This window comes from Mandrillus leucophaeus, unplaced genomic scaffold, assembly GCF_000951045.1.
Source record: "Mandrillus leucophaeus isolate KB7577 unplaced genomic scaffold, Mleu.le_1.0 Scaffold723, whole genome shotgun sequence".
Taxonomy (NCBI): domain Eukaryota; kingdom Metazoa; phylum Chordata; class Mammalia; order Primates; family Cercopithecidae; genus Mandrillus; species Mandrillus leucophaeus.
The window spans coordinates 163,542-189,296 of record NW_012107842.1 but is presented as its reverse complement, the minus strand read 5'-3'; the positions used below and the strand labels follow the sequence as shown (position 1 = coordinate 189,296).

Here is a 25,755-nt window from a genome sequence, read left to right as displayed (position 1 = left end):
CTGCACATAGCATGAAAGCCCTGGGCCTGGCCCATTAAACCATTTTCTTCTAGACCTCCAGGCCTGTGATGGGAGAGGTTGCTGTGAAGACTTCTGACAGGCCCTGGAGACATTTTCCCCATTGTCATGGGGATTAACATTTGGCTCCTCATTACTTGTGCAAATTTCTGCAGCTGGCTTGAACTTCTCTTCAGAAAATGGGTTTTTCTTTTCTATCACATTTTCAGGCTGCAAATTTTCTGAACTTTTATGCTCTGCTTCCCTTATAAAACTGAATGCCTTTAGCAGCAGCCAAGTCACCTCGTGAATGTTTTGCTGCTTAAAAATTTCTTCTGCTGGATACCCTAAATCATCTCTGTTGAGTTCAAAGTTCCACACATCTCTAGGGCAGGGGCAAAATGCTGCCAATCTCTTTGCTAAAACATAACAAGAGTCACCTTTGCTCCAGTTCCTAACAAGTTCCTCATCTCCATCTGAGACCACCTCAGCCTGGACCTTAATATCCATATCGCTATCAGGCTTTTCGTCAAAGCCATTCAACAAGTCCCTAGGAAGTTCTGAACTTTCCCACATTTTCCTGTCTTCTTCTAAGCCCTCCAAATTGTTCCAACCTCTGCCTGTAACTCAGTTCCAAAGTTGCTTCCACATTTTTGGGTATCTTTTCAGCAGCACCCCACTCTACTGGTACCGATTTACTATATTAGTTTGTTTTCATGCTGCTGATAAAGACATACCCAAGAATGGGCAATTTACAAAAGAAAGAGGTTTAATTTGACTTACAGTTCCACATGGCTGGGGAGACCTCACAGCCATGGCAGAAGGCAATGTTGCCCAGGCTGGAGTGCAATGGCACAGTCTCAGCTCACTACAACCTCCACCTCCTGGGTTCAAGTGATTCTCCTACCTCAGCCTCCCAAGTAGCTGGGATTACAGGCATGCACTACCATGCCCAACTACTTTTGTATTTTTAGTGGAGATGGGGTTTCAGCATGTTAGTCAGGCTGGTCTTGAACTCCTGACCTCAGGTAATTCACCTGCCTTGGCCTTCCAAAGTGCTGGGATTATAGGCATGAGCCACTGTGTCCAGCCAGTCACATCTTACATGGAAGGCAGCAGGCAAAGAGAGAGGTTGCGTAGGGGAACTCCTCTTTAAAACCATCAGATCTCATGAGACTTATTCGCTGTCATGAGAACAGCAAGGGAAAGACTTGCCCCCATGATTCAATTACCTCCCAACCGTCCCTCCTACAAAATGTGAGAATTGAGGATGCGATTCAGGTGGGGACAGAGCCAAATCATATCAGTTGCCTTTGCCCACTACCCAGATCACCAGGCCTTTTTATGACTTATCCTTCTCTAGCGCCAATGCCCAGTTCTATTTTTGTGTGTCCTGGGAGCTGATTCTTCTCTCTGCGTGTTTTTTTCCCACCCACCGCACTGTGTTCTTTGGAAACCGTATTGCATTGTAAAAAAATGTCCCTTACATCCTCATTGAACTCTTCACAGAATATCCCTCTGTCTCTCAGCCTTTTTGAATTTCTCTGGGGATACAATTCTCCTGCAGCTCTCTGAGTAGAGGTTGTATTTTCTCCCAGAAGCAGCATCAACTTTTCCAAAGATAGCTTTGCTGCATCTAGAGTAATTTCTTCCTTCTTCATACAAAACCCTTTCTCTTTTGAAGCCCCAGCCATCTGCTTATAACACCTGTTATCCCTTCTAGTTGCTGTCAGTGACAAATCTCCTGGCCACTCCCCCTCATTTGTTGAGGTCTTTGGCACCTACCTGCTCAGACTTTATCTCCATGATAAACTGTACCATCATTCTAGGCAGAAGTCCAGCCTTGAAGATTTCTATTTTGGGGACTACAGTCATCTTCACTCCATATCACTTCCGTACGCTTTTTTGTTAGTTTTTTCTCTTTTTTGATACAGGATCTCACTCTGTCACCCATTGGCACAATCATGGCTCACTGTAGCCTTGACCTCCTGTAAGTGATTCTCCCACCTCAGCCTCCTGGGTAGCTGGGACTACAGGCACATACCACCACACCTGGCTAATTTTTTGTATTAATATTATTATTATTATTTGTAGAGATGGGGTTTTGCCATGTTGTCCTGGCTGGTCTTCAACTCCTGGGCTTAAGTAAGCCTCCTGCCTTGGCCTCCCAAAGTGCTGGGATTACAGGCATGAGCCACCACCCCTGGCCTTCCTAATGCTCTTGACCTTGCCGTTGCTTAACTACTCTAATCCTAAAATCATAAACTCAGACTAACCTCCAGGTAGAATCTTTCAGCCCAAAGTTTTTGCACATTCTCACTCCACTCATCGACTCGCTGCAGATTTCTATGTTCATTCTACTTGTACTATTCTTAACGTAGTCACCAATGCTCTGCTGACTGTCAGATTTACCCTTCATCCTGCTTTCAAAATGATATTGTTGGATATAAAATGCTCCAAGAATAAATGCTTGGTGCTGTGAAGTAAAACCAGCACTCGGGCAAAAGTTTAATTCTCTCAGCAAGGCAATTTACTTCTGCAGAAGGGTGCCACTCACATCAATCAAGATAGCAAGAGCACAGAGAAGAAAGGAGACCAGGGGCTTTTTATATCCTGAACGCAATCCTTATCTCTGTGTCCCTCCCTATGGGCTGGAGTTGGACTGTACAAGCTGAGCTGACCCAATTGGCTACTTGTACATCTTTTCCTAAATATAGTAGGGGAGGGGGACGTGAAGTACAGAGGTGGAGTGTGTGAGAGGTGCAGTTTTGGGGGAACAATGGGTACAAGTAGCCAAGGGAAGAGATGTGAGTTATTGATTAGAGCTGATGGGAAGCGGGGTAGGCTATTTATAGCAACTAGGGGCAAGGAAGAATAAGAAAGTTGAATTTGAGAACAAAGGCTAAGGAAGTTAACAGGCTAAATCCTTTGAAGAGAAACTCAGAAAAGTTTATTTTATCTTACAGTGTGTTAAAAATGCATGAGTTATGTCATTTCCTAGCTTAAAAACTTAAATAATTGTATATTAGTGTATTCATTCAGAGACACACAACAATGAACTAAGCAGTCAAAAAACACTGCTCTCAAATGCACATATCTCATTTGTGTTTTTTAAGAAAGAAAGAAAAAAAATTTAAAAATCTCCCTCCCAACCCCCCCCCCCAAAAAAAACAAACAAAAATGCTGCCCTGATCGGCTTGTATTTTCATGCAGAGCATATATCCCCATTGTCCTCAGGATGAAGTTTACACTCCTAAGCATGACATTCAAGGTCTGCCTGGATCTGACCTTCCTTCCTATGCCACAACTAAGTTCTGGTTCCTAACACCAGCTTTCAGTTCTGTGAAGTCACATTCATGGATGGGGCTCCTTCATGTCCTGTTGTCTTTTCTATGATAATTATTTTTCCAGGTATTCTTTTCTTTTCCATTTCTTACCTTCTCCTTTATCCATCTTTTATGACATCTTGTGTCATGACCTTTTCTAGATAGGATTACTTATCACCTTCTTATGACAGTTCCATGCATATTTCCTACATGTCAGTGTCCTTTATTTTTACCTCTGTCTCTTATTAATGATGAAAGGCATGACCAAGCCTGCCTAATCTCTGTAACCTCACTGCCCAGCATAGCTCCTGGGCAGCTGAGCTCCTTAGAGCAGGTGAACATCTAAGGGCTCATATAGGACTCAGGTAAACCCTCTTACCCTCAGAAACTCAAAATGAAAACATCTACCTGGCTCTGTCCTACGCGACCCAAAACAGTAGAGCAGTATTTGGAAAGACCAATGGAAATTTCCAGTGGGAGTTTTTAGAGAGGCCTGGTGGTACCACTTTGTTGAAGGTCTTCATGTTGAAGCAGGTGCTCCAGGGTCGCAGGTGTGTGGGGAAGAAGAAGCTGTCATTGATTGAACTCTGGCCCATTTCTTTACTCCAGGTTTTTTCCCCAGTAAAACTTTTTAGATCAGCATTTGATAATCAATATCCCCTAATTCCATCGCTACCCTCTACCCTTCTGTCTCTGTCTCTCTGTCTCTGTCTCTCTCTCTCTCTCTCTCATGTATGTGTGTGTTTGTGTATTCTAAAATTCTAAAATTTGTAACTCTCAGGCATGTCTCTGAATTAGACATCAACATATGTCTAAAAGGAGTGATCTCAGCATTTTTTAACCTACAGAAAATTATTATTATATCTTGGATATTTTAAATTTATTTTTCCAAAAACTCATTCCTTTACCTAATGTAGGACGACCAATTCATCTTTGTTATCAGCTTTTTATTTATTCAAGTTTCTTTTATTCTGATACTCCTAAAGAAGGTTTCCACTCAAAAGGCATACATTCCGAGTTTTTTTTAAACTTAGGAGTTTTAATTTCTTTCACAATTTATTGGAAAAAGACATTAAACAACACACACACACACACAGAGAGAGAGAGAGAGAGAGAGAGAAAGAGAGAGATAGATCAGCTGTCATCCCATGGCATAGTCCGAGGAATAGCAGCTGGGCTCAGGCAGGGAAAAGGAAAAGCCAGTTTGCCTGAGCAGGAGGCAGCAGCCCTGGGGTTGTCAGCAGGGAGCAATGGGGCATGGAGGAAGAGAATGCCTCTCTCATCTCATCTTGTGAAGGGACAGTCAAGGGGCATTGGCTGGCTCAGTGGATGAGTCAGGGTAATCACTGATGGGCAGCAACACCAACTTGAGGAGATGTTGGCTTTCGCTTAGGTCCCCAAGGCTGGCTAGCAAAGCCCAGCAACCTGTCAAGAATGGCTGCCTTTGAACCAAAAACATGAGAGGCAGCAGCTTGAGACATGTATTGAGGCCTAAGACACTGTGCAAGGTATATTATGTGCACCAGCTCACTGGATCTTCACAACCCTGTGTTCCTCAGATGTGGAAACCCAGGTTCAGAAATCTTAGGGAACTTTCCCACAGTAACATTAATAGGTAGAAAATCTGGCTTTTGAACTATTTGTCACGTTTTTTTCTTTCCAGCTCTGTGACATTCAGCTACTCAGGGGCATGCTTGTTTTCTTGTCCTCTGAGTGAAAAGAAATACAGGCCTGGAATTGGTACCCTTTTTATTTTTCAACAGCTTTACTGAGATATAATTCACATACTAGGCAATTTACTCATTTAAAGGGTACAAATCAATGGGGCTTCAGTATATTACAGTATTTTACAAATTGTTCTAAAATGTATAGAACATAAAATTTGCCATTTTAGCTGGTTGTTTTTTTTTGTTTGTTTGTTTGTTTTTTGAGACACAGAGTCTTGCTCTGTTGCCCAGGTTGGAATACAGTGTCACAATCTTGGCTCACTGCAACCTCCACTTCCCAGGTTCAATCAATTCTCATGCATCAGCCTCCTGAGTAGCTGGGATTAGAGGCATGCACCACCACACCTGGATAATTTTTTGTATTTTTAGTAGAGACAGGGTTTCGCCACGTTGCCCAGGCTGGTCTCTAATTCCTGAGCTCAGGCAATGCTCCCGCCTAGGCTTCCCAAAGTGCTCGGATTACAGGCATGAGCCACTGTGCTTGGCCTCCATTTTAGCCATTTTAAGTGTACAATTCAGTGGCATTAATTACATTCACAATGTTGTGCAACAATCATTGGTATTTTCAAAGCTTTTTCATCACCGGATACAGAAACTCTGTGCTCATTAAGTATCGACTGTCCAATCTTTTCTCCCTTCAACTCTTGGAATCTCCCAGCCCCTGGAAACCTCAACTTTGTGGTGGAGCCATAATGGAAAACAGCTTAGCGGTTCCTCAGAAGCCTAAACATGGAATTACCATATGATCCAGCAATTCCATTTGTAGACATATACTCCAAGGAATTGAAAGCAGGGACTTGAGCAGATATTTGTACACCAATGTTGCAACATTATTCACAATAGCCAAAAGGTGGCTCGTTCTAATCCCAACCACATATAGAGGGCCTGAGACTCTGCTATACCATACTAACTCTGCTTAATTCTATTTTATATATTGTTCTTCCAAGTTAGGTATTATTCGAGATAGAGACAGTTTAGCGAAGTACAATGTTTCTTTCTTTCTTTCTTTCTTTTTTTTTTTGAGACGGAGTTTTGCTCTTGTCACCCAGGCTGTAGTGCAGAGCAGTGGTGTGATCTTGGCCTTCCGAGTTCGAGCGATTATCCTGCCTCAGCCTCCTGAGTAGCTGGGATTATAGGTGCTTGCCACTATGACCAGCTAATTTTTGTGTTTTTAGTAGAGATGGGGTTTCATCATGTTGTCCAGGCTGGTCTCGAGCTTCTGACCTCTGGTGATCCACCCACCTCGGCCTCCCAAAGTGCTGGGATTACAGGCATGAGCCACCGCACCCGGCCAAAGAACAGTGTTTCTTAACCTTTTTGTTAGGAAATGATTGCTTCCCTAAGGAGTCTTTTAAACATTTTTGCCTTATCACTGTCCCATGAAATTTTATTACCAGAGATACACTATCTGTTCATGGGCATGGCCCTTTGGGCAACCACAGACCGTTATAATATCTAATATCACCACCATTAGCACCACCGCTAGACCCAGTTTTTCACTCCCTTAGAGGTAATGTCACTGTAGTTGAGAGTGCATGGTGTAGAGGTTAAAAGCACCACATTAGGAGCCAGGTCTGCCTAGATTTTTGTCTGGCTCTGCCCCTTACCTGCTGTATGATCTTAGACTAGTTGCTTAGTCTCTCCATGTCTCAATTTCCTTATGTGTAGACTTGGGATGCTAAAAAGCAATACCTACTTCAAAGAGTTATTATGAGGATTAAATAGTTAATAATATAGGACAGCACCTGGCACTTGCAAAATGTTATACAAATGTTACTTATTATTATTGCTAACAGAGTTCTTTCATTTAAACAAAAATGGCTTAAAATCCACTGGACATTATGGGCACCAGATTCTCTCCTACTTCCTACCTTTTGGATGGTGTTTTCCCTTCCACCTTTGGATTGTGTTTTCAGTGATAATATGAATCATTATTCTGCATTTTAAATTGTTTTCTCTTCTCTCCCCATCCATTCATTTTTGTTTCATCTCAACAATCACATTGCATAGGAGTCTGGACTTAGTGACTTTTAAGAAACGGCTTGAGTACTTTATGGTTTTCATAATAAGGTCATAGATATAGTCAGATATATAAGAATTTGGAATTGGGAATAAGGTTGATTTCAGTTAAAGAAGCTTATTTTATTTCATCTAAGGACTCTCTCTGCATGGGGAAATATAGGAAAAAGTAACTAGTCTTCTTGAGCACATTCAGCTGATCATCATTCATCATACAAGTGGTAGAAGACAAAATGTTTTTATTGAACCCAGGTTGTGTTCATTAACTACCTGCTCATAGGTCCACAGGCCCTTGTTTGTTTGTGTAAATCAGTCTGGTGTTTAATCACTGGTTAATTTGATTCTGTAGTGAATCAGATCTAAACCTCTGGCACCAAATCATTTATTTTTAAAGGCCTAAAGCCTGTTCACTCTATTTTGACTGCTTCAGAGTAGGTGAATGTATAATTTGACCAAGTAACTATGGGAAATTGCTATTGCATTAACTAAGAAATGTGAATAGTTTTATAGGGGAAACTAAGTTTGCCTTGTGGAGAGGCGCAATAGAGTAGATGCCAGGGGCTAAAATTCCCCAGAGGTCACCTTGCTGCTGGTTAATCTCTTGTGCCTCCATAATATAAAAATGTTAATAATACCTACCTATGTGGTACTTGTAAGGGTGAAATGAATTGATACATGCAAAATGCTTAAAACTATGCTTGGCATAAAGTGGTAGTTAATAAATGGTCTCTATTATTATATAAAAAGGTACAACCAGAGATAAAGAGGATATAGACAGCTTTGCTGGTGGTATTGCACTCTTACGACTTGTTTACTCTTGACTGAATTTTCTTTATCTTTGCAAAACAAAAGAGTAACTAGCTAATGGAATCAAAGAGATAGGAAAGACCATCAATGTTTTATGAAGGCGTCTTTCTTGCATTTTCAAGATTCAAAACAAATATTATTTTTGGGGGGATTCCTTCCCCAGTCTCTTTCAACGGAATTAGCCTCCTCTTTCTCTTGTAGAAATTTTACTGTTTTACAGAGTTCATGTTCTTGTGACTGCCTCTCTGCTGGATTGATACAGGTTTTATGAAGGCAGAGATCACATCCCACTGACATTAGGAACCTTTATTGCCTATAGTATTCAATAGCCTCTCAATGTTTTCTGAATTTCCTTTTCCAATTTCAGGGAAGCCAAAAGACCATTGTAGCTTTTACATTTCTAGGGTGTTCTTTGATTAGCCCAATGGACTCACAAGTCATGACGAAGCCTTAGACCTTTTTGGAAGCACTCACTGGGTTTGTTGGTACCATCAGTTGAAGCAGAGTTCACACCCTGACAGATTGAGGTAGGCTGAGGCACATCCTGAGGTCAAGACTGAATTGATCACCCTTCACTCAATGTGTTTCTTTCCTTGTGGACATTTAGCATCAGTTTTATGGACACCCTCAAAAGTCAGAAATACCAGGTTGGGAAGAAAGTCATGGGATGTTATCTTATGATGCCTTTCCAGTGCCAGCTAGAAATTGATATGCTGTGATTCCCAGGGGCACAAAAAGATGTCTTACTTTATGACAGTGTTTGATTCTGAAATTGAGCCCAGCAAGGGGAAATAAAATGACTTAGCATGAATTCCCCAATATTTAACATAGCTACATGTGGAAAATACTTGAAAAATGTCAGCAATCCAACAATCTAATTTGTATTTCATGGTATATGTAACCTTGTTGAAGAAGACTTCTTTACCATACATGGGATGACCAAAAGGTCATTTGAATTTTTAATCTGAAAATATTTGATCTGGTAATCAACATGTCTAATCAACATGTCTGTTTGATGCATATGTTAGAAGATGATGTTAAAAATCATTTCACTGGGCACCTGAGAAACGTAAAGTGTTATGTTGTCATTATTAGTCAGCTCAAGCTGCCGTAATGAAATACCATAGACTAGATGGCTTGCACAACAAATATTATTTTCTCATGTCTCTAGAGGCTGATAGTCTGGGCGCCAGCATGGTCAGGGTCTAGTGAATGCTCTCTCTCTGACTTTCCTTTTCCTCGTGTCTTCAGAAGGAGAGCACTAAATGTCTGTTCTTATAAGGGCACTAATCCCATCGTGAAAGCATCACCCTCATGACCTCATCTAACCCTAATTATCTCCTAAGGGCACCATCTCTAAATACCAACATATTGTGAGGTAGGGCTTCCATATATGAATTTTGGGGGGACACAATTCAGTTCATAGCAGTTATCTAGGCATCTCCCTAGATTGTCTTACTGAAGCGGCATCATTGTCTGGGGTAAATACCCAAGGTTTGTTGCCTCATGCCAAGGAAATCAAGGACACGGACACATGTGGAGTGAGGTTAAGAGTGGAGGTTTAATAGGCAAAAGAAAGAGAAAAGAGAAATAGCTGTCTCTCCTGCAGAGAGAGAGAGTGGCACCAGAGTGGGAATTTCTGCCCAAGGCAAAGTGCACAGTGTTTTATAGACAGGCTTGATGAGATAGTGTCTGATTTACATAGGGCCAAAAGACTGGTTGAACCAGGAGTGGCATTTACATCACATTCAAGGAAGCTGGCCACCACACCTTAATATTTTATTACGCAAATAGGGTCTCTACCTGGCCATTGCCATGTTGCCTGCTCCCTACTGTGCATGTGGTTGACAAGGAAAGGAGAAAATGGAGCCGCCATGTTGGACAGGCCTAGGGCCCAGGTAGCCTTTTCCTGTTGGCACAGCTGCCAGCATTCACCCATGCAAGCTTCCAGCTTGCTTATCTATGTCTGCAGCTTGATTTTACGGGCTGCTGTTTGTTAGAAAAGAAATTGATTTGGGGGCTGCTTTTCATAAAAAGGAAAATCTTACCAAGCACTTCCTTACCCTCACTATCTTCCTAAATAATTTCTTCTTAACTCCTATATCATCACTTCTCCCCTTCCCTGCCCAACCCTCCCCTCCCCTCCTCTCCCATCCCTTTCCCTCTTCTTTCCTCCCCTCTCCTCCCCTCCCCTCCCCCTCTTCTCCTCCCCTCTTCTTTATTCTTTCCCTTCCCTCCCTCCCTCATTCACCCTCTCCCTCCCTTCTTTCCTCCCTCCCTCCCTCTCTTTCTTCCTTTCATCTTTCTTCTTTCTCTCTGTTTCTCTCTCCTCTTGGCCCACTAATGCTCCCTGTGACAACATGCCTTAAGGCACAGACCTCCGTGGATTAAATCTGATAGATAGCTATGTTTTGCTTGGTTCAAAATGTTTGGAGAAAAGGATGAAGCCAATATTTAAAAAATAATGCTAAGATTTTCACCTTCTCTAAAAAGATCACAGACATAGCCCACAATTCCTGAGAGGCAATACAGACTGTGGAGTTGTGCTGCCTGAACTCCTCTCCTGGCAGTCCAGTTCTACTTCCTAGCTACGTGACCTTAGACAATTTACTGCATGTTTCTGTGCCTCTAATTCCTCATCTGTAACATGAGGGTAATTCTAATATACACCTCATAGAGTGTGAATATTAAATGAGTTAATCCATGTAAAGCACTTAAAACTGCCTGGTACGTAGAAAGTACTATATAAGCACTGTTTCTTATCACACCTTCCTGGTAATGTTTCACCACTAGAGCTCCAGTTTTCTACAGTCCACATTCTTCCTATTGTTTTTCTACCACTGGGGTTAAGTGTCAGTTTTTATTACCATTGGCCTTGCACCGTGTTTTTTCTCTTATAAGAGAGATCCATTCTGTTGTTCTTAGAGTAGTAAAATGAGAAGGGGGGGGGAGAGAGAGAGAGAGAGAGAGAGAGAGAGAGAGAGGGCTTTATGCATTAAGAGAAATAAGACTTGATTTCTTTGGGGAAAGGACATGATTTGCATATATATTTTTTTTACATGACTTCTGTACGTATTTGTGTTCCTAGGTTCTATAGGCATTTGGTTTTCCCCCCTTGCTTTAGGGAGGATGCTATAATTATAGAAAAACATGGAACATTGGATAAAGCACTAATTTCAGAATGAGAAGACTTTGATTCTATTCCCAGTGCAATGATTATCTGTGTTCCTTTGGGTAAGTTGGAAATTTTCTCTGGGTCTTTACTTTCTCATCTGAAAAAGAGAAGAATATATCTTATCCACCTCAATGTTTTTATTGTTTTTAATTTTAAAAGTATTTTTAGAGCAGTTCTAGGCTCATAGCAAAACCGAAAGCACAGAGATTGCCTATATCCCTCCTGCTATTATCCATTATCAATATCCCTCACCTGAGCGGAATATTCGTTACAATTGATGAACCTTCACTGACATATTATAATTACACAAAGCCCATAATATACATTTAGGGTTCACTCTTGGTGTTGTGTATGTTATGGGTTTGGACAAATATGTAATAACCTGAATCCACCATTATAGTATCATATAGAGTATTTTCACTGCCCTAAAACCTCACTGGATTTTTTTAAGTTCAAATCAGAGATAGATAGGCCCAATTAAAAAAAAAATCAGTTTGACACAAAGGGAAAGTAGTGATTATTCTAATATACCAACCAGTTAGCCAACACCTCTGTGTTTTTATAGCTCATGATCTCTGCAAAGTCAGTAGGTTCAAGTCTGATTAAATTGCTCTGCAAGTTATCTTACCAGTCCATGAAGAACTTGCCAAGAGCTATGCTTTTGTGTGGATGTCTGCTTGCTCAACCTAGTTGCTCTTAGTTTTCAGGGGAGATGTCAGCACAGTTGACACAGCTATCAAGAAACAGGGTGGGGGCTTGGGTCATCTAAGTAGTATTTTCCCGGACCTGTATCTTGGGAAAGGCATCTGAAACATCTGCAAGCTCCTCTTGCAAAAAGAGGGGGTGGCCCAAGAGAAGCTACTCCAGAAGCATGCTTTTATGATATGGACAAAAGACCTGACTGTGTCAAGAACTTTAGAACCGATGATTGGCTAAATGGTTTCTGGTCCAACTCCCGGAATGTATATGTGGGAAAAACCAAGGTCTTAAGAAGAAAAGTGACTTGCTCAGTGCCACAGTTAGCTAAATGAAAAAGCAAGAATAGAACTTGACTCTTAACTGTTGATCCAGTGTTCTTTGTCTAGTAGTTAGCGTGGAACAACTATCCTCTTTGGAGTCATAAGAACCTTGGTTGAAATTTTAGGTACTCTACCTGTAGTATATGATGTCAGTCCGTGGGGTGGTTAGGAGTAATGTGATGAGAGGCATAGAGTGCTTGACCGAAAACATGTTCTCGAGAGCTGTTGATCTCCTTTCCTTTTTAAATGTACACAGGGAGTGGGGCATGCCTTTTCCCCTCCTGAGTATATCCCTCCCTGGGTTCTTTTTCTAGGAAATCTTTATGGAAGAAGTCTGAGTAGATCATACCATTTTATTAAGAGAATTCTTTGCATCTGCTTCTATCAGCTACCCAGGCCCTGCACTCTAATTTAATGATGATGATGCCAAATTTGAGTCTGTGTTTGTTCTGAACTCTTATGCAGATGGAGCCTGGTGATATGTGAAGAATCATTATGCCACATCAAGTTTCATTTTACAGTCCATAAGTATACCTTTTAAAACAAAAACAAACTATTGCACCATCCTGGGGAGGGATGTAAATCATGTATTTTTATTACCTCCAAAGACCACCAGAAAATGAGCTCTAATATTTCAAAAGCGACAAGCCATTTATATGAATGAATCGCAATTTAAGCCCCATTATACTCAAGATGATATATGCTGCAATGGGGCTTATAGATGTTTCTCTAATAATACTTAATAATAAAAACCTTAGGACTCTTTTACTCCTTTCTAATTCTATAGTCTCAAGCAATATGAGTAGAGGCCGTGTCAATCTGTGAGTTCCAGCTGGGAGCAAAATGCTTCTGCCTGTTTTGGGGCCTTGGGTCACTGGAGCCTAAAGTGTGAAAGTATAAGGATTTGACTTAAAAGAGCCAAGGAAGCAGTGATGCACGGAGCAGAATTGCCATTTTAACGGAGAATGTAATGCCAGAACAAATGTCATGAATGGTCTTGCACACGGATATAGAATTTAGAGATCTATTTGTTTCCATATACATCGTGATGCATCTAACATAATCATAGTCATAAACATCAGCTACAGCTAACATAATCATAGCATCAAAATGTTATCGAGTGCTAAAACTGGCACAGTGAGAACAATGACAACTTTGGGGTCATATTGTTTGGATTCAGACTCAGGTTTCTATGCTTACTGATTTTGTACTTGGGCAAGTGAAGTGACCTGATAATCTCTGAGCCTCAGTTTCGTGGCATGGAGATACCTACCACAAGTAGTCAAGATAAATGGAATGATGAGATGCTCCATATGAAATACGATATTGAAAAAACAGCAGATATTTGTTGGGTATTTACCAATTGCCAGGGGCTGTTCCTAGTTTTCCTTTATAAGGTATGTACTATTAGACTGTTAGAATATTGGTATCAGCCTGTGCCTAACAATGTGCTTTTAAAATAATTCATCCTTTCAGTAGATGTTAGGTTAACTGTGGTTCTTCCTAGCAAAGCTTTCTGGACTGATTCAGATTTTTAGCGTGAGCCTGGATTTGTGTATGTTCAACTTCCACTCTGAGATTCAGCCTCAGGTTTAGCCTCTTCTTGTCTCCTGGCTTCTGGATGAATATGACCATTGCTCAAGATAGCTGCTTCAGGAGAGCACTCTTGCCACCTGGGCAAAGGTCAGACTGCATTACAAGCCTGTGGGTAGCATACTCATAGCTTTGGTCCAACTCAGTTTCTCTCTTTAAATGTTTGTTTGTTCTTTCATTAGGGACTTACAATTTTTGTTTTGTAGTTATTCAATACCCTTCAGAGCCTTTTTTCTGTGAACAAAAAGCAGCATTTGTCCTAGGCTCATTTATAAAATCTCAATTGTTCACTGTTTCTGAAGATTGTTTTCTCAGGATAGCCCAGCTCTCTAAAGATGTTAATTCTTTTTTGACTCTGTTTATAATCAGATTTGCTTTTGAAACACCCTTAAATCCTACTGAAAGTGTCTTCTGGGTTGTGTGTTTCCCTGAGGATGCAGAGGCAATCTTTTGGCAAACGTGTTGCCGTTCCATCCCCTGTTCCCATCCCCAAACCATGAGAGTTGCCAATTCCTTTCTTTCTTTTATCTTCTTGTCTCAAGAGAGTCAGCTGGATTACTCCACTTCACTTTCTCTCTCCTCTCCCCACCATTTTTACCATAAGATAGCTTTTATATCTGGTGGTTACGTGACAAAGAATAAGCAACGAAGGCAAGATTGTGACAGTTTAATTTTCTGGTACATTCATCAACTTTTCATCTTTATTACAGTGCTTTTTCTGGACTAGTACCAGGAAATTATTAGATATACAAGAGCTGAAATTACTAATGGTATAAACTGAAAACAAAACTTACTCAAAAACACATCAGCAGAGCAGCAGGGATGTGTGGGCATGGGGTCTCAATGATAGGTAGAGAGCAAGGGTTGGATTAAATCCATGTGAAAAATTCTCACTGGGGTTTTCTAACCATCCTTTGTCTGATTTTTGAAAATATTTTTATTCAGGGCCTTGGAGTCTTATGAAACAAGGAAATAGCTTGGCTAGTTTGATTCAAAATAAGCTGTTATAGCCAAGTAACTCCTTTAAATCTAGGTGAGGCGGAGGCCTCTCAGCAGCTTGGTGATATCCTAAGGGAAATGAGCCAGGAGGTTTCTCTGGGAGATGTTGACAAGGGTCCATGACAGGGAAACATTCATTGCAGTCAGCAGGCTAGTTGGCAGCTGTGGCCCATGGGCTGAAGATTGAATTGCCTCTAAGGCAAGTCCTGACTAGTTTCTCATCTTAAAGGATGGCTGGGCATCCCAGCAGAGTGAGATGGAGTTCAGTGTGACTGTATCTCTGTGAGTAAAATACCAACATGATTTAGCCTTCAGTGCGCCCTGCTCCAATCAATTCTCTTCACTACAGCCAGAGTGATATTTTAAAAACAGAGAAATTGAATTGTGTTACTACCCTGATGAAAGTCTGAGCTCCTTCACATGGCCCGCAAGGCCTGGCAGAATCTAAAACTGGTAATATTTTATGAACAGCACACTAATGTCCACACAGGATCTGGCCCAAGCTTATTTTTCCAGTTTCATTTCAAATAGGCAAAGCTCCTTTTTGTAACTAAGTCTTCTCAAACATTCTTTTCTGTCTAGTAGGTTATTCCTCTTCCCTGGGCCTGTTTCACTTCTGTTTCATATCTCAGATGAACCATCACTATCATAGAGAATCCTTCTCTGACTCTCTCAGAGTAGGTCAGATTCCCCTTGTTGAAAGATCTCACATCCTTGGTAGAATTTATTACACATTTCACTCAATGCCTTGCCCATCTGAGCCCATCTGTGAGGTCTATGTGGCATTTTGTTCATCACTCTGCCTCTGGGCTTAGTAGAAGGCTAACTAATGTTCTTTGAATGTACATGACTAAATGATTCTTTCCATTTCTAACTCGACAGATGAAAACTTTAGCCTCTATAGTTTCCCTGCCTTCATTCTCTACCTGATGAATTCTTGTTCATCTTTCAAGATGAAGCTTAATGATATCCTTTTCTGAGATAACTTTTATAGTCATTCTCTGCACCAGTCAGGGAAGGCATGGTGGCTTAAGTCAACAAAGGCATATTTCTAGCTCATGCAACATGTATATGGTGCTTGCCTGGTGGCTTGCTCCTCACTTGGGGGCCCAGGTTGAAAGAGTCTCCTTGTCTTTACTTCCATAGGTTACAAGGCAGAAACAAGAAAATGTGGTAAACTGGATGCTGGCTCTTAATCTTTCCACTTAGAAGTGATTTGCTTCCACTCAGATTTCATGATTAATCATGAGATTAATTTAAACCATGCTTAAATTTGAAAAGGATGGGGAAATACAATTGTGCTATGTGCCCAGAGAGAGGAAAACTGATGATGTTTTATAACATCACACTAATGTCAAGCAGCCCTCTCTAATACCTGGGTTTTCTTCTTGTTTCCAACCTCTCACTTGTTATGCCTGTTTTCACCTGGCCTTTCATAGTCCTACCAAAGACCTTATAAGCAACGATAACTAAATCACTTCCAAAATCTTAATGTCACCACACTACTCTATGACTCCTTCTTTTAGTTTTCCAGCTCTTGGACTCCAGTGGTCTGACTGTAATAATTCCTTGCCTTCATCAGGATTCTTGGTACAAGTTGAGTTCCCCAGGAAGCAACCTCTGAGATAGTGATTGGCCTGCAGGAAGTTGATTGCCTGAATTATTTCACTAATTTCTGGTGTTTTGTTCTTATTTCTTAGTTATGAAAGTCTTGCTAACTGTGGGTCTCCTTCTCAGATCTCAATGACCTCACAATAACTTTTATTTATAGGCTGTCAGATCTTTAACTCTGAAAACAATCTGATGTTATTTCAATGTATTTTATTCGGAAATAAATCAACTTACTTTTCTTTTAAAATAAATAGATTGATGAGTTTCCTAGTGATTCAATGTAGCCGTTTTTATCCTCAGCTTCCATACGTTAATAATATTAAAGCTCCAATGATTATTGTAATAGAAATACTATATTTGACTAATCACCATTTTCAAGAAGCTTTCATGAAGTAAATCATAGTAAATAACTTCTGAATTCAAATCCCAGGTCTAGCATGTTCTAACAGGATGACTTTGTGTCAGATATTTAACTTCTCTAAGCCTCAGTTTTCTAGACTATAAAATGGGAGTAGTGTTTGTATTTTGCTCATGGGATTGCATATGGATTGAATTAGATAATGTCTTTACAGATCCAAAACATTGGGTTCAGACTTGACCATTGGAATAAAATGATGAGGTTACTGGGACCCAGAGTAGTTGAATGCAAGTCATAGGCTATTAATCAGCAGAACCACAACTAGAGCTCACATTTTCTATCTTGGATTCCCATGATGTACTCATATCCTTCTTTCTCTAACCATCACACACAAGCAATCTGAGTAAAAGGGAACATAAATCTACGTTTGAAAACAATTTCCAGAAAAGGCTAAACTCTGTGTTTAAGGCTGTAGGTTATTTTAATCCCTATCATGAACTTTTATGAGAAAGCAGGTGATGCTCTGAACTCCATCCCAAAAAGAACAAGATCTTTTGTTGAATCAGCTCATTATTCTATCACATGGGGAGGAGCCCCAGGTCAAAGGATGAGAGACATTAATTTGCATCAGGCAACAGCAGTTATCTGTATTCATAGTACAACATGGGAGAAACTGGCTACACCATTTTGTAGCATATGGATTGAAGCATGTCTTAGTAAGACATACAAGCAGAGAAGGACTGGATTCCCTTGATCCCTCTCATAAAAGCTACACCATGTACTGTGGATACCTAATAAATATTCATTGATATCAACTTCGTGGACACAGAACTCCTTGAATTTGGACATTTAAAAAGAGTATTCTCCTTGGTAAGAAACTAATAGTTGTAAATTCAGTCTTCATACTTCTTGGACTCTTACCTGTTTTGTCTCACCATGCATCGTTCTAGAAACACTTTCAGCTCAGGATGGGATCTAATGCACCAAGCTGAATTTTCACCTAAGCTTTTGTGTTTAATGCATGTTACTTTTTCTCTTGGCTTCAGTGGACATTCACCTTTTGTAATTTATCTGCAAAATGATTACACTCTTGTTCCATTATTTTACTAACCATGATCTTAATTTTCTTTTCCTTCAGATATTGATGAGTGTGCAGCTAAGATGCATTACTGTCATGCCAATACTGTGTGTGTCAACCTTCCTGGGTTATATCGCTGTGACTGTGTCCCAGGATACATTCGTGTGGATGACTTCTCTTGTACAGGTGAGCTTTAAGAAGCAGTGTTGTTTTTCTAATTCATCCATTCTCTGTACCATGTCTGTGTTGTTACATTTAATTATGAGTGCACAAAGTGCTATTTTTACCTAAACAGTTCTTCTCTTTATTATTTCACCCCCACCATTTGAGAAAAAAGCAATAATAAAAAAATTGTCAGCATAATTGATTTCCACTCCCAATATTTCTGCCTCTGTGTGTGTGCTCGCATACACGGGTATGTGATTTGAAACTGAAGTCTCAGTTGCCTATAGTAACACTGAGGGAGTTAGATATACTAGTTCTAAAAATAGAAAGTCTCAATTATTTTAATTTCATCATGATGAGATGTTTTTGTATATAAGAAAATGTACTTTGTTCCCACTGGGAAAGACAAGGATAAAATTTAAAGAGGTGACAGGGAGCACTTGGTGGTCAAAGTTTAGGTTTATGGGAGCCAGTCAAAACTATATTTAATTAATATATGCTTATTGTCTGTGTCCCGCTTCTTCCTATATCCCTTAGCACTAAAGTGGTCACTGACTCTGTTGGAGTAGTGCTGGTTTTATGGGGCATTTGGTTTGGCTTTCCAATATATTTTCAATCATGTGCATACAGACATGAACAGTAAATTGGATAAGGGTTGTAGAAGATTCCAAGTCTTTCTTCTCTTGGACCAAATGTGTTTAAATACCCAATCTGCAAGTTATAAGCAAAGGGTCCCTTGAACCCAGCGTTTCAATCATGTTGTAACTTTTGGGCATCTTTCTCTTTGTTCCAATCGCATTGGCATATAAAAACTGGATTGTTTACCCAGAATATAATACTGCTATTTTTAAATGTACTTTTTTTTCCTGAATGACCTTTTCAGAAGTGCAAAAAGTCGCAGAAGTTAAGGGCACATGTTAGTGTGTCCAAATTTCTTTGCCAGTGATGTATATTTGTAAGTTAACCATTCTTTGGGTGAAGGACTGGAGAGTTGAGATTGATGCAGGTTTCTGAGGACCACATAAGGTCAAATCTCATTTATCTGTCTTTTACATATTATAATTAATATTCCTAGGAAAGGAAGAGAGAGACTGCATAAACATAGTGTGCTAGGATTTCAGTGTTTTAAAGGATCAAAATTTTTTGGATCAATAAACAAACACTTTCTAAAAAGCTGTAAAATTACAGGGCCTATCACTCTGTTCTTAATAGTAAATGCAGCTCTTAACTTCTTTTAACCCTATTAGAAGAAGCCAGTGAATATCCTCCTAGCCCAAGAGCACCACATTATGCAACTCAATAAACATTAATTAAGGCCCTGCTGTGTGGAAGACCTTGTTGAAATTCTATCAGAATACTTGTCTGTGCTCGGATTTCCTCACTGAGGAAAGAAGGCAAGAGCTGGCACTTGTCGAATGCCTTAATAGGACAGGTGCTGTGTCTGGTGGTTTATATATGGAACAAGATGGAAAATGTATTATCTTAAGAAGTGGCTCCAGAATTACTTTTAGAAAGGGAAATACATTGTTTGGAATAAAAGGTAACGGTGCAGGTATCAGTGGGCACCCAAGGGCCCTTCTCCCTCCTACACAGAAAAGAGTAAATAATACCTCTGCAGGAAAAGTCTACATCAAACACACACACACACTTTTTTTGTTTTGTTGTGTGTGTGCCTAAGAGGGAACACAAAAGACAGAACAAAAGAGAGAAAGAAAGGAGGGGAGAGGAACCAGTCGGAGAGCAGAAGGCTCGGTGCTGTGGAGGACAGAGGGCTGGTGAAAACCATGCAATAGTAGGATAGCTGAAAGGATTTTTAAGAGAAGAAATATTTTATGTGAGGTTTTTTTATTGCTTTGCCATACAGTATGCTATGTGAGTTTTCCTCATTACCCTCAAATCTTCAATAAAGTCTTCCCACCCTGAATGCCTCATGAGAACTGCCCTCCCTCTCCTGTTAGAATGTAAGTTAACATGGTGGACAACAGAAAGGATACCAGTGCGATTAGGATGTGGGGACCACAGAGGTAACCGTTATTGAGTAACCATTGTTACAGTTCTTTCTGCTGCCCTCACCAACATACACTTACTAATACACACACACATCATTATCATCACTGCCTCCTCTCAGGAATTTCAGAAATCTTGTTGGGGACTGTGGACTTTCATAGGTCATAAAATAGGTGAGGATTTGTTTTCTTTAAAAAGCCTTCTTTTGATCCCAGATTTCTTTCAACCTGCTGCCCTATTTTTCTGCTTTTTCTCACAACAAAACTTCTTAATTTGCCTGTGGTTATTGTCCTCACCTTACATTTATTCAGCTCACATATGCTCCTCACTTCTCTCCAGTCAGACTTCCATACTCACCATTGTGCAGAGGCTACATTTATCAAGGTCATATATGAACTCTGTTTGCTAAATCCAATGTTCTTATCTCAGCAGCATTTAGCAGGGCTGACCACACCTTGCTCTTTAAAGCACACTTTTTTTCTTGACTTTTGTGCCATCCTATTTCCTGGTTTTCCTTCTTTGTCACTTGTCACTCCTGCCCAGTGTCCCCAGCTATTCTTCTGCTGCTGACATCTGAAAGGTTACAGTACCTGCGGGTTCTGCCCTGGTCCCTTCCCCTGCTTACCTATAGGTTCTTTTTAGATGCCTTCATCAATCTTAGACCTTTAATATTATCTTTATGTCAACAATTCCTAAATTTATTGCTCCAGTTCTAGTCTTTTTCCTGAACTTCTGAATTATATATTCAACTTGACATATTCACATAGATGCTTAGTAGGAATTTCATGCTTAACATGGATAAGACAGAACTTGATTTCTTTCCACTTCTGCAAACCTCCTTTTCTCCCAATTTCTCCCATTCCAGCAGAAGCACCATGTACCCAATTTTTCTAACCAAAAATTTAGAAATAACTCCTTCCTCTCCCCAGGGGTTACACTTGATCACCCCTCCACTTTCAATCCATGCTTTTGTCTTGTTGATGCTACCCTTTACATCTTGTCCTAAGTCTGTCCACTTCTGTCTAAATCCCCTATTAACATCTTATCCCCTATTAACAGCCCTGGCCATCACATTTGACTTTCTGCTCCAGTCTTGTTACACCATAACCCATTCTTCACATAGCAGACAGAGCAATTTTTTTTTTTTTTTAAAAAAGAGAAGTCATACAACTGTACTTAAAACTTTGATCTAGTGTCTCATTACATGGAAATCAAATCCCTATTTCTTATTTCAATGTATAACCCTATGTGGTTTTCCTTCTTTCCCTTCTGTCTTGTACCCTTTCTTTCCCTGTCCATTATGACATGGCCATTCTGACCTTTGTCTTTTTCTCCATGTAACAAGCTTTTTTTCTGTTTGTTAAGACCTTTGCATGAACTCTTGCCCTTTTATAGAAGTCTTTTTTCTCTTCGTATTTGTGTATTGAGCTCTCTTGTCATTTACCTCTTAGCCTAAGCCTCAGAGAGGCTTTCCATGGTCAATATAAATAGCCACTCTGTTTTTTCTGTCATACCACCTGATTTTAATTCTCTGAGTAATGCATATTATTATCTGGAATTCTCTTATTTATAAATGATTCTTTTATTTGTCTCTTTCCACTAGAACGTAAACTCTGAGAGCAGGGAACTTTTTCCTTTTGTTCTCTACTATACCTTGACTACTGAGAATATTACCTGGCAAAAAGCAGTGCTCAATAAATATTTGTTCAATGAAATAATGCATAAAGCTACTTGACTTTGGGCAAATTCTTCACTTTTGAAAATCTCATTTATAAAATATTGCTCACATCTGTCTTACCCACAGGTTATAGTGAACATCAACTAATATATGTGAAAGTATTTATCATAGCACTTTTAACAGTAAGGATAGGATGTTCTGTAGGATGTTCTGTAGGATGTTCAGAACATTCTGTAGGATGCTCTAAATATAAGTGACTTAAGATAAATTTTATTTTTTGCTTATGCTATTTGTCTATCCCTGATCAACAGAGATGTTCTGCATATCATACTCACTTTGGGATGCCAGCTGTTGGAATGGTCACTGTGGTGAACATTTCCAGTCACCAAGACAGGGAAAAGAGATCCTGCAGGCCCTCCATCAGCCATTAAATGTACTGACCAAGAAGTGACACAAATCATGTCTACTTACAACTCATTGATTAGAACTAGTCGCTAGTTCCATCCAACCACAAAGGGATGAGAAAATACTGTCCTACCTCATGCCTGGAATGGTAGAGAACCAGAAATATTTGGCAAATGGTACCCATGCCTACTATAGTGAGTGATACTAACACATTGCCAACAAATATAGTTTATTTTGACATGAGTAGCTGTTGATTAGGATAACCTTTTTTCAACAGCAGTTCATAAGCTATGTAGGTATTCTAAAAAAGTATGGGCACATTGTATTAAGTGCTATGATAGAAATGCAAGCAAAATACATTGAAAAATGGCTCTTGATTGCCAAGATGAAGTGTTTGAAATGTTTTCTTAAAGCCATGGGGGGCTGTGGAAATTGACTGAGGCATGCTAGCATGCAATGGCTATATTATGTTAGGGATTTACAATGAGAAGTATGGATGGGAGATAGGAGAGAGGAGAGCCTCTAGGACAGATTCAAGGACCTTCATTAGACACTAGACACTACATAGTAAGCTCGAGTCTTTGGAATGCTGACATTTACTTTGTGTCGTGAAAATAAGCCTGTTAGACCAAATGGGCTCTGTACTCTCCAAGATATATTATGTCCCCATCCATAATCTCTGCCATTTTTTATTGGCAAAGAAGACTTCTTTCCCTAAGTGGTCATTTGCCTGTGGAATAGATGAGGTGTATGATAGATATCTGCCACCATAAAATGTCTGTTCAGATGTTTCATTGCCAGATGATAATTTACCTGGAGAAGTTGACAGGCCTAAAGGCATTCCTTTATTTGACTCAGGATTCTGATATAGCATTTCCATTATTGACATTCTTTATTTCCAAAGACCATTCTAGTCTCTTCTCAAATCAATCAGTACCTGCTGACACTATTCAGTTGGTTTTATAACCATGTCAAGGTCATATTTTTTCCTTTCTTTTGCTGTTTTATATCATTTAGCTATGCTACTTACTTTTTAGAAATCAGTAGTCATACTGAAAAATTCTATTAAACCAAAAATCGGGAGCCTAAACTTAAAGAAGATATATCAGCTTTGGTGATTCATTGATTTATTGGATGATTAATTAATTAATTATTTAACTATGTATGAAATATTCAGTTAGTATCTGTCACAAGTGTTATAAAAGATAGCCACCAAGATTATTAAAAAATAATCTCTGACCAAGGGAGTTCATGGTTCGTTAATTAGGCAGTGTCTTCAAATGAAAAAACTCAAATGTTCATTCACGATCAAAATATCATTTGCCAAATCAGTCCTTCTTTGAAATCTTAGTAGTTTAGTTCAGTATTAGATGTTTAACCCTGTTAAACAAGTTTTTACTACTTGACAAGTTTTAAAGAAGGAAAACCAAAATAGTCTTTCCCAATTCTGTGCTGACAGCCATGGTCCTTTCAGAAGTCTACACCTGAGACAGTGGATGCTAAGCATGACGGAGGAGAAAGGCAATACATTACACAGAACAGGAAATTTTAGCTCTTACCCAACTTTTTTCATACTAAAAGTTGAAAAAAAAAAGGATTATATGTATGGAATAATAAAGCTGTAAGAGTTCAACATTGAGAATAATTATCTAGAGCTTAAAAGTGTGCTGTAATGTAATCATTACCCCCCTGGGGACTGGGGTTTTGCTGACATGACTGTGTGTTATATATGGACCTCTGTACTTTTTTATAGGAAAGTCTCCCTTGACCTTTGGAAGGGTGAAATCTAAAACGTTTGGCCTCTGACACTTGGGGGAGTTTTTGGCCTTGGAATTTTTGTGCGAATTGAAATTGCTTTGTCTCTTGTAAGAGATCCCTGAGTTGCTCTTGCTCTTCTGTGAATTTTGAAACTGAAGGAGTTCCCTGAAATGGAGGTGTTACAGGGAGGAGGGGTTTTTCTCTCCCCCATATGCTTTTGGGTTTTGGAATAGTCAACCCACTTGATTTATTGGCCTCTGACTTTCATTTATCCCCAACTAAACTCCCCGTGTTTTTGGCTGTTTGATAAGACATTATCATTAGATACGCAGGCAGTTTTAAAGGAGGATATTTGTGATTTACAACAATAGCATGCAGCGATAAGACAGATACTTGACAGTAATGGGTAAGCATTCATTTTTATGCCAAAAGCTTCCCATGAAGGTAAGAAATAAAGGGAACAAGTGAGATAACAAATATCCCATGCGATCTCTATTACCTTGCTAAAAGGATTTTTATTTTCTTGATATTGGCATGGAAGAAACCTTAAAGGAAGTTTATGTTTGAAATAGTCAGAGAAAACTTAAAGACTTAGATATAATAGCCTATTAATTTAATGGTTTGAATTAAGTACACTATAATGAAAAGAGGTTAGACAACAATTTAAATGCCTTAAAAGTAATAGTTAGTTGTTAGGAATGTCAGGCTAGGTCTCTGGAATATGCTTTACTCCCATGATGAACTATACAAATATTTTTGATGAAATTTTATTATTATTTTGATCAATTATATTGATGAAATAGAGAATATTTTCAAATATGATATATCTGATATTTTCACATTTAGCGGAGCCACATGAAATGGAACTAAAACAGAACGTTCTCCAACCTGATTGAGCAAAATGGTAAATTTTCCACCGAGCATCATTATCTTTCAAGCCTACACCATGTACTTGTGTCAGAATGCTTGTCCTTGTTTACCATTGGTTGTCTGGCAGCATTAAGGGACAAGTTACAGGACAATTGCTTGGCTTTCAGTCTCAGAAGAGGTGATACATTTATAAGAATGAACAGGTCACAGGCCTCTAGATTATTTTACTTTAGTAAAAATATGCTATATGAAATGCTTTATAGAGTGAAAGCTACTTTTTGCTTGTTAAAAATAACTAGAAACTATTTATTGATATATTGAACAAGAAAAGTCAAAATAAAGCACATATTGCTACTTTTGCATATTTCAAAACCAACCTAGAAGGTCTGATGATGGTTATTCATCTATTGTTTTGATTTGTATGGCTGGAATTTCTCTCTTTTTTTCTTCCTTTCATTTACATAGATAATTGGCTCTGTTACCTTCCTTCCCTGCGCCCTCAGCGGAGGAATGCTACTGTACCAAAAGTAGGATTCCCAAATTCTAATTCTTTAGGGCAGAGATTCTCAATTCTCACCTCAGGGTAGAATCATTTGGAATCTGGGATCTGTCCCTAGAGATTTTGATTTTGGCCTGGTCTGGGGTTGGGACCCAGCTTTGGTGGGCTTGTTTAAAAGTAATTCTAATGTCCATTCAAGGTCAGGAGCCACTGCTTTAGCATAGAACAGAAGAACAGAGAGGGTTGGAGTATGGAGAGAATATCAGAGGGAAATGGGAAGGGAGATGAATTGCCCACTGTATTTTGTAAACAAGAAAAAAGATTCCGTTGAACTGGTGGTGAGAAATGTGGAGTTCAGGAAGTCATGAAGCAGGGACTTGGATGGTTCCTGGAGTAAGGATCCTGCTTCCAAAGCTGCACTTCCGAGATGTATAAGTCACTGGATAGACAATGGCTGTGAGGTATCTCTGTAGATGGGGCCTCGTGGGAAGATGCTGAATCTTTAACTATGACGTTGCTGCTGCAGTGCCTGAAAGAGCCCTAAAGTCAAATGGAGCATATCCATGGTGACCTTTGTGTTCCATGGGCTGAGGACTAGGCTGCTGCTTCTGGGCCAATGCCTTGGTTATTGGAGGTCCTCTAGAGTCATGATAGAGCCTAATAG

General features: G+C 39.6%; 1 protein-coding gene across 1 annotated transcript in view; it reads left to right on the top strand.

Annotated features, from left to right (window-relative positions):
• Nucleotides 1-25,755, top strand: part of NELL1 (NEL-like 1 (chicken)) — a 603,019-nt gene that overhangs the window by 447,697 nt on the left and 129,567 nt on the right. The window contains exon 14 of the mRNA XM_011965414.1: nt 17,770-17,895. Coding sequence (XP_011820804.1) covers nt 17,770-17,895 — 126 coding nt within the window. The remainder of the gene's footprint in view (nt 1-17,769; nt 17,896-25,755) is intronic.